The following is a 9,679-nucleotide window of genomic DNA, read 5'->3' on the forward strand; positions in this document are numbered from 1 at the left end:
CTCAAAGAAATCTCATTAATTTATTACTTTGGAGCCCATGTCCATCAGTGCTGCTAATTATTGCCCATTAACCATGAGTGGGTGGCACAGTGGTAAGCATTGCTGCTGCACAGGCCAGGGAATCGAACCTGTGTGGAGCTTGCATGTTCTTCCCCCCGTGTCTGTGTGCGCTTCCTCCGAGTGCTCTGGTTTCCTCTCACAGTCTGAAAGATGCGCTGGTTAGGTGCATTGACTTGAAAGGCGCTGGAGTGTGGCGGCTAAGGGAATTTCACAGTAACTTCTTTGCAGCATTAATGTAAGCCTTATTTGTGACTAATAAATAAACTTTAGCTTTACAGTGCTACACTGAACTACAACTTGTTTTAAGTAACATTGTCCATGAATGATTTGTCCTTCAGCTTGTAGGTAACTCTAGTTGCACTGATATGTGACTATTAACCATCTATGTGTCAAGCCTTAATTTTAAGCTGAGATTTGCGACTGATACATTATTTAGAATATGATTTGTGATCTGGTTTCTTTCTTCATGATTTGACAAGAAAGAATTAATTCACTCACTCAGCAGTGAGAGTAAACTATTCAAAAGGTACTAAATTAAATTCACATCAATCCAAAATCATGTGAATTCTGAAAAGCTGAAATAAAAATGAAAAATGTTGGATATACTCAAAAGGTTTGGCAGCAGCTTGGGGAGAAACCAGTCACAAACCCAAAACATTTGGGGCGGCATGATGGTACAATGACTAGCATCGCTGCCTCACAAAGCCAGGGACCCGGGTTCAATTCCTGGCTTGGGTGACTGTGCAAACTCCACACATTCTCCCCATGTTTGTGTAGGTTTTGTCCAGGTGCTTTGGTTTCCTCCCACGGTCCAAAGATGTGCAGGTTAGATGGATTGGCCATGCTAAATTGCCCCGTTGTGTCAGGGGCAGTAGACAGGGTAAATGAATGACATTATGGGGATAGGGCCTGAGTGGGATTGTAGTCGATGCAGACTTGATGGGCCGAATAGCCTCCTTCTGCATTGTGGGGATTTTATAGCATGTTTCAAGGCCCTCATTTAGGTTTTGAGGGGTTCTGAGCCTGTACTGCCAGACCGTGACCGGCAGAGAAAACAATCCCAGAGGCAGATCCTTATTTGGTCACTTCAGTGCTTGCTTTCCAATTAAGGACAGTGGGCAAGCTCTCAATGCTGCCAGCTCAGAGGGCTTGCAGATCTGCAACCTTAATTGAGAGAGGTTGGGGACCACAGGCTGCCTCAACGTGAAAGCACCTTCACTGGCCTACACAGCAATGAGAAAATAGAAAGGATCCAAGCTGACAGGTATAAATGAATGGAGGCGAAGCCCCTGCAATGGATTGGACCCTGTTTCAGTTCTTTATGTTCACAGCCCAATCTGCAGCATCAGGCTCCAATAGTCCCCAATCTGCTGTAGGAAAGCTTCCTCTGTTGAGCTGGTGAGCTCCACGCATGTGACAGGAGGGCACTCTGAGCTAACAGAGCATATCCCTAATGGAGTTTTAACAATAACTGGATCCCATCGCTTAGGAACGGGAAACCAATCCACTTCCCAGGTCTCTTGAGAAACTTCTCTGATGGCAGGAATGTGTCGGGGCACTGTTCCCACCGTTATCTTCCCTATCTTCTTGTCTCCAACCTCATCAACAGAGAGCCAGTAGAAGTCAGCTTGTTAACTTTGTGTCTCTCTTCACAAGTGCTGCCACACTTGATGACTATTTCCAGCATTTTTTTGTTTTTATTTTGTTCAATCTAATCTGGTTACTGCAAGATGGTTTGGCAAACTGAGTCAGGAATCATTCATTCCTCGAGTTATACAGGGAGGTAAAAGCCCATACGGTCCCTTAGTAAGCTTTCCTCTGATTCCTCAGCATAAATTTGTCAAGATATGAAACTCTAGTTTTCTTACAAGAACTTACTTACTTATATAGCCCCCCAGCTCATTCATTAAGTGTGACAAACTACGTCAACATCGAGAGCACCGCACTTGCCAGTTTGAACTTAGAAACAAAGAAACTAAAAGCAGGAGCAGGCCGCTGGGCCCTTCAAGCCTGCTCCACCATTCATCTTGATCATTGTCGATCATCGAATTCAATATCCTGATTCCCCCCGCTTCCTCCCATATCCTTTCAGCCCTTCATCAGCAATAGATGGAAATTAAGGCCAGCCTCTGATAAGAGCCAATGGAAACTTGTGGAAACTTACTGGATTGATGGTTTTTGGGTTTAGCCGGTCACTAGGCCTTGGATATGGTTTAACAGTGGCAGTGGTAAGGTTACTTGTTGCTGGCTCTGATGTCTTCTTTCTCTGTGTTTCAATTTTAGACTTCTCACGAGATGCTGACAACGACATTCTTTTCACATAACTTCCAACTGCATGAAGAAGAAAAAATTGTCTACTTATTCTAAAGAAAAGCAATCTCCTCCTCTTACTTGTTGTCCTCTGTACCTGCAGCAGGTGAATGGAATGCTCTCCATTAGTCAGGCAATGCTGAGCCAAAAGGGATATAAACTTTTCCAAATGACCTTTAAGATAACTTTGTGATTTCAGGAAGCATTAATACAGCAAAATCAGTCTTTTTGTGAAAGATCATTTCAAATGCCTGGGGAGGTGGTGACAAGTAGTCATCAATTTAAAATTGCTCCGAGAGAGGGAGGACAAAGAACAGGAAAATTTATTCACATGTTTGGAGCATCAAATCCCTGCAGTTGGTTATGACATCTAAAAAGCACGTCACATCTGTATCATTTTTACAAGATGGACAAGTGAAACAATGCTGACACTCCAGTTCATCAACTTGTGGCCATGTACCCTTTACTGTACTATGTGGTAGGATTTTGCATTCACTATTTCTATATACCAACCCCACCCCCACCCCCCCCACCACCCCTCCCCCCGCCCCCCCACCACCCCTCCCCCCGCCCCCCCACCACCCCTCCCCCCCACCCCCCCCCCCCCCCCCACCCCCTCCCTTGCCACCTTCTGCTTTTCTCTGTTGAAAAATGCATGCTCCTTTAAACATTACTGAATTCCTCTCTCTTCAATGGTGGTAAGCCAATAGGCAATGCTGCTACATTGTGTATTTGGGATAGATACAGTAATACCTAATCAGGAAACTTTCTAAGGAAACTTGAACAGGTTAGCAGCATCGTGACACTGCATGAGAATAATCCTGCGCTGCCTGTCACATACCTGCCAAAGTAAAATCCACTTCCTTGTCTTAAAAATGTTGCTCAAATTGCTGTTGTATGTATGTTATTTCATTATTGCTAACTTCATCACTAACCTCAGGGGCAATGCTGTCTCCACCCTACTTTCCTTTGTTCTGTAGAGGCAGTGGAACCGAAACAATATAGTAAATGCGACTGTCACACTGCTGGGCACAAGGAGATTGCAAATTCAGCTCTTGTCTACAGATCACTGACCCAAAAGATCTTCCACAGGCATGTAGAAAGATCCAGCAGCTGGAAAATAAAATGTAAATTACAAGTTGAAATAACTAGATATATATTTGTCTTTCTATTGCTGACAATGTCATGCAATAGTCCTGTAATCTAAATGATTCAAAGGCAGAGGTTCTAGCACATAGAACCACCTTCACTCCGATACATGGCCTCATTTATTGTTTTGAAAAGAGTAATAGAACATCAATCAAGTTCTCAAATTAAATCATCTGCCAAAAGTTCAAACAGAGTGTCAAAGTTATTCAAAGTTGACATGAAAGAATCAAGCTAAATTGAAGAGTCAATAAATCATTAGATTTGAAATTCCTCAAATTTCTGGTTATCAGCATTGTAACACATGTGTTCAAGATTGAAATCGAGAGATTTCTACATATTAAAAGCATCAAGGATCTGGAGATAGTGCAGGAAAATGATATTGGAAGTAGGTTAGCCATGATCTCATTAAATGGCGATGCAGGTTCAAAGGGCTGAATGGCCTATTCCTGTTCCTATTTGGTTAGGTTTTTTGTGTAAGGGAATCCTTATATAAGGAAAGAAAATTGATTGTCCACAACTACTGCTAGATCTTTTGGGAAGTCAGTCCCACACTGCTATTAGATCTTTTTATAAAGAACACATTGCTACAAAGGCCAAGTATTGCTTCAAAATACTACCTCCTTTGATATGTGAGCATCTTTAAAAAGCATTAAAATTGTAAATACCAAAGAGGTGAGAATAAATGCACAATTGTCCCTCAAATGACTGCCAAATAATTCCCTCATGATTTCAAAAGGCACAATTCTTTAAAAGCAAGATGAAGAATAAAAACACATTATATGCTCCCTATAGAGGCCTAGAAAGATATAGTGCTGGAGTTTCCCATTCATTGTTTTGCCTTCCTTATAATGCTTTCTACAAATAAAAGGTTTGTCACAAAAAGGCTGGAGGATTACATTTTGAGTTTTGATGCCATCACATGGATAAATGATGTACTGTTCCTTAAAAAGCTCCCAATAAACAACCACATGGATTAATACAGATCATAGAATGCCTACAGTGCAGGAGGAGGCCATTCAGCCCACTGACAATAATCCCACCCTATCCCTATAACCCGAGATATTTACTCTGCTAATTCCCCTAAATCTTAACGGTCAACTTAGCATGGCTGATCAACTTAACCCGCACATACAACAAAAACAGAAAATGCTGGAAAATCTCAGCAGGTATTATAAAATTCTACAGTGCAGAAGGAGGCCATTCGGCCCATCGACTCTGCACCAACCACAATCCACCTAGGCCCTATTCCCACAGTCCTATTAATTTATCCTAGCTAGTCCCCCTGACACAGAGGCAATTTAGATGGCCAATCCACCTAACCTGTACATCTTTAGTCTGACAGCATCCGTGGAGAGAGAATAGAGCCAATGTTTTGAATCTAGATGACCCTTCATCAGAGCTGAGAGCAAAGAGAATCAGCAAATTTACACTATGAGGATTGGGGGTGGGGGATGGAATGAATAAAGGGAATGTAAATGAGGATACAGGAGGCTGAGAAGATGCTAAAAGTGCCCATTAAGTGATCAGAGGTACAAATGGTTAAGGGGCTGCCTGAGCCCTGAAGGAGTTTTTGGGAGGTGGGGGCAGGGTGTGTGGGGTTGGGGGGCTCTGTGAGCAAAAAGGAGAGTTGGAATGGAGAAATGAGAAAGAAGGGTGATAAGCTGAAACAAAATGAAATTTAAAAATAAATGGAAATGGGGTGAAGCTGGACGGGAGACTTCATGCTCCAAAGTTATTGAACTCGATGTTAACTCTGAAAGGCTATAAAGTACCCAATCGGAAGACAAGGTGCTGTTCCTCCAGTTTGTGTTGGGGTTCGCTAGAATATTGCAAAAGGACGAGGACGGACATGTGGGCAGGAGAGCAGGGTGGTATGTTGAAGTGGCAAGCGACAGGAAGGTCTGGCTTCTGCCTGCAAACGGATCAAAGGTATTCAGCAAACCCATCACCCAGTCTGCGTTTGGTCTCTCCGATATGGAGTAGGTCACATTGGAAGCAACAAACGCAATAGACCAATAACCTGCACATCTTTGGACTGTGGGAAGAAACCAAAGCACCTGGAGGAAACCCACATAGTCACAGGAAGAATGTACAAACACCATACGAGAGTTACCCGAGGCCAGAATTAAACTCAGGTCCTTGGGGCTGTAAGGCAGCAGTGCTAACCATTGCGCTTCAAAGGAATATATTGAAGATGAACATTAGGTGGTCAGAGAGCTATGTTTTGAGGAAGGACCTAAAGTCTGGAGAGAGATGTAGAGACAGGGACATTTAAGGCCAAGGCAGCTGAAGGCAAGGCTGCTCAATAATATGTGATGGAAATGGGGACTTCATAAAAATCAAGGGCTAGAGAAGTTTCTAAGTTAAAGAGAAATAAGGCCATAGAGATGAGGATCAGAATCATTAAATTTTTGCAGTAGTTGACCAATGTAGATCATGAGCACAGGTGTCATAGGTGAATGGGACTTGCTGCAAATGATAAGAATGGAACCGGAAAGGGGAGCCCTATTCAACTGGCCAACAGAAAAGTGTTTGAGGAGTATAGTGCTGTCAATCATGTCAAGGTCGCAGAGAGGTTGAGAAAGATGAGGGATAGTGCACCATAGCCAGACACACTAGATGTAATTTGTAACTTTTAGTGTCATTTCAATTCTGAAGGGGAAGGCTCAGAAATATGAATGTAAATATTTAAAAATGGAATCACAGAAGAACAAGCAGGGATTTGGGAAAGCAAATAGAGATTAGAGATAGGACAATATTTGCAAAGGGTCAGGGTGGGTTTTATCTGAGGTGAGGGAACAGTGTACATCATCAAATAGAATGGAGGAAAGGAAATTAAGTGGTCATTCTTTAGAGAGAATAGGATCAATAAAACAGAAGATGGGCCTCAGACATAAGATAAGCTTGGAGAGAGCATGAGACAAGATAGGAGAAAAATGAGAGAAAGTTGCAGGGTTGGAGCAGAGCAGAACTGGCTTGAAGAGGTTTGAGACAGCAAAACAAATGGTCTCAATTTTGATAACAAAAAAAATCATGAGCTTTGTAAGCTTTAAGAAGGTGAAAATGAACGGGACAGAGGCAGGAAGTTCAAGAAGGCAGTGAGCAATAGAAAAAAAAAGTTGGATTGCCCTTGCATTTCTGATTGATCCTGGAAATAGTGAGCAGTTTTGGAAGAGAAGAGCAGAGCACGATGCATCCAGCCAGATCGGCCAATGAGCTAAACATTTGTGGGTGAAATGCATTCAAGTCTGCACCCTTGAACTTAATGAAGCAAGGATGGGATCTACATAAAAGGGAAAAAGACACGGGTAGGAGACTGCAAGTCCTAAATACTCTCCAGCAGCAAAACTGCAATATACTTCAATCAGAAGATTTTTTTAAAAAATGAAAATATTGTCAAAATACAGCCAAAGAAACCTATCTTTTCAATGATTGAAACACACTTCACTGTGATTTAAACTAAACACTAAAATTGGGAGGAGGTGAAGGAGAACAGGGTTTTATACAGAAATTACTCAATTAGAAATTTCTCAAATCAACTCTGATGTTAAGTCCTTCTCTACCGACCTTCTTTCTTCTGACCCGTTTTCATTTCAATTACTGAAACATTCCCCTCCCACCTTCCCCCCTCTCCACTTTTACCCCCTCTCTCTATCCATTGCTGTCAGCCAGTCTCTCTCTCTCTGACAATCTCTATTTGTACTTCCCTCCTTCTCTCTGCCTTCTTTGCCGCAGCCGCCTTCTCTCTATTATTCCCTCCTCCCCGCCGGTGTGAAGCAGTCTCCCAGTTTATGATTACCTGTTCTCCTTACCGGCTGGGTGAAGTGCTCTGACACACTGACCCGGTCCCTCTGTCTCCGCCGTTGCCAGGCAGTCTCTCTGTACGGAAGCCGCCGGTTTGTACCAAACGCGAAGTCGGAATTGGCGATTCTGCTTTTGGAGTAACTCCAGGAGTTTCTCTCTCTCTAGCAGCTCAGACTTTACAACTTTTTAAGCTTCATCTGAACATCAGAAAATGATTTCTCCCACAATGTCCGGGTGTCTGCGATGATGTTGTTGGTTGGAGTATGTTTAGAGTTGTGTAAATATCTCTGATGGAAAGTTTGGATCCCCTCCCCACATTCTAGCCAATGTGGTCACTTTCCTCCCACTAAGTGCTAGGCTCTGTTCAGAGGCATTGCCTTCAAGTCGTTCTCACCAACCACTTGCATTTATATAGCGCCTTTAACATAATAAAATGTCCCAAAGCACTTTGCAGAAGTATTGGCCCTGTCCTTCATTCAGAGGATGGCTTCTACTCAGGGTCGCAATGGGTCTTGGTGTGACTGAACATGCCAATTTTTGACCGCAGTTCTTAAGGTACATGGGGCAGGCCATTCCATGAGTTAGTGGGATCCAAAGTGTAGGATTTGCTTCCTGTTCCCATTCTCTGCTGCTGCTCTGCCTCATCCTGGATTGGGTTCACTGCTCACAAGGAGGTAGCAATGAATTCCTTGATGAGTCCTTTAAAGGATGAGAATACAAGGAAGCCGTAAACTTATCTAAGTATTAAGCCTGGCACAGCAGCAAACATGCAGCAAGGTTGGTGATTGCTGGGACACAGATTTGGCAGAGCCAAATTCCTGGAAAATAAGATATGACAATATGAGAAAAGGAGGTAAAGAGAAAAGTGAATAAAAGGTAGAATATCAATGTACTTTAAATCTTCATATGAGATGTTGACTTCTCATTATTGGAAAATATCCGGACTGTAAATGACTTCATCATCTTCTGTAGGTCATATCATGACAGAGGACCGCTAAAAGTTTGTTGTAGGCACAGAACTATCCCATTCCCCTATCATTTAAAATCCTCCTTCTTCACTGCATACTGAAGAATGATAGAAAATTCCCACACCAAGATCATGTTGTTATTTGTATTTGGGGAGACTTCAGCCGTAAAGCCACCCCTAGGCACATTGGGTGTTGCGAGTTTGCTAAATTAAATTTCATGGCTGTCTCTACATGGGTTGGTTGGCTGCATTGTTTTCTAAAGAAAGATAATCTGCAGATGTTTGTAAGGTCCTTTTTTAGAGTGTCTTTGAATCTTTTGTAATGACTGCCATGATTTAATTTGTCCTGGAACAGTTCCCTATGGAAGATCTCCTTGACAATTCTGTAGTCATGTCGTCATTCATGTAAGATACATAGCCTGCCCGTCAAATTGAATTTTATGAAGGTGGTCTCCATTCTGTGGAGCCCAATATGATGTAACACCTTGTTGTTTGTGATTTTCTCCTGCCATGAAGTTTTCTGGGCTCTTTGGTGAAAGCGTTCCTGAGCTGTAATGTAGCATCTACAGTAAATCCAAGATTCTGTGCCAAACAGCAGGGTGGTATAGATAATGGTCTGGTAAAGTTAGATTTTAGTCTTCAACTTAATGCCACACCACTGCCAGACATGATCATAGAGTTGACACAAAGCAGAATTTGCTTTCAGGATGCATGCACTGATTATCTTCATATCATCAAGTGGTATTCTGGAGAGCATATTAGGAAGGAATTAAACATTTTCTACAACATTGAGATGGTTATCTCTTGTATTTCATATTTTCCTTGGTGCTGACTGAAGCAAACCTTCATTTTGATTTGCAGACCAAAGTTTTTGTCAGTGTTCATAAATTTGTTTACCATAGTCTGAGTACCATACTTGTGAGCAGCCACAGCACAGTCATCAGCGTATAGAAACTCTGATTACTGTCTCTGTGACTTTGGTGGAGGTATGCAGTTTGGAGAGATTGACAAACTTTCCTCAGTGGAATCTAAAGTTGATGCCTGTCGGCATGTCCTTGATGGATTAGTTAAGCATTGCAGCAAAGAAGATATTGAAGAATTGGGGAGTCACGATGCCTCAGTGCTTTTCACCACTGGTTATTGCAAAGTCATCAGACATTTCACCACATGCACAAATACATCCAATAATGCCATCATGCAATAGGCGCCAAGAACTTGACCAACTTGTTTGGGTGTCCTAGCTTAGAGAGCAATTGCAAAATGCCAGGCTGACTTCCACACAAGAGCTTTATTTTGGTTTATGAGAGGCATATGAAGATTCTGATGTTGCTTTCTGCACTTTTCTTGGAATTCTTTTGCTAAACAACATAGCAATTACCCCACAATTAG

The 9,679-nt window shown here is 42.3% G+C and overlaps 1 protein-coding gene across 2 annotated transcripts in view; it reads right to left on the reverse strand.

Moving 5' to 3' along the window:
• LOC145349914 (PACRG-like protein) overlaps positions 1-7,389 on the reverse strand; it is a 48,644-nt gene extending 41,255 nt beyond the window's left edge. Inside the window, exons 1-3 of one of the 2 annotated variants that reach the window (XM_080198593.1) lie at positions 7,332-7,389; positions 3,306-3,483; positions 2,225-2,391 (exon numbers count right to left, since the gene is read on the reverse strand). In XM_080198593.1, coding sequence (XP_080054719.1) covers positions 2,225-2,371 — 147 coding nt within the window. In that variant the 5' untranslated portion in view covers positions 2,372-2,391; positions 3,306-3,483; positions 7,332-7,389. Of the gene's footprint in view, positions 1-2,224; positions 2,392-3,305; positions 3,484-7,318 lie in introns of both variants that reach the window. The other variant, XM_080198584.1, reaches the window with a different exon arrangement.
• Positions 7,390-9,679: the final 2,290 nt, after the last annotated feature.

This window comes from Carcharhinus amblyrhynchos, chromosome 1, assembly GCF_965287045.1.
Source record: "Carcharhinus amblyrhynchos chromosome 1, sCarAmb.v2.hapA, whole genome shotgun sequence".
NCBI classification, from domain to species: Eukaryota; Metazoa; Chordata; class Chondrichthyes; order Carcharhiniformes; family Carcharhinidae; genus Carcharhinus; species Carcharhinus amblyrhynchos.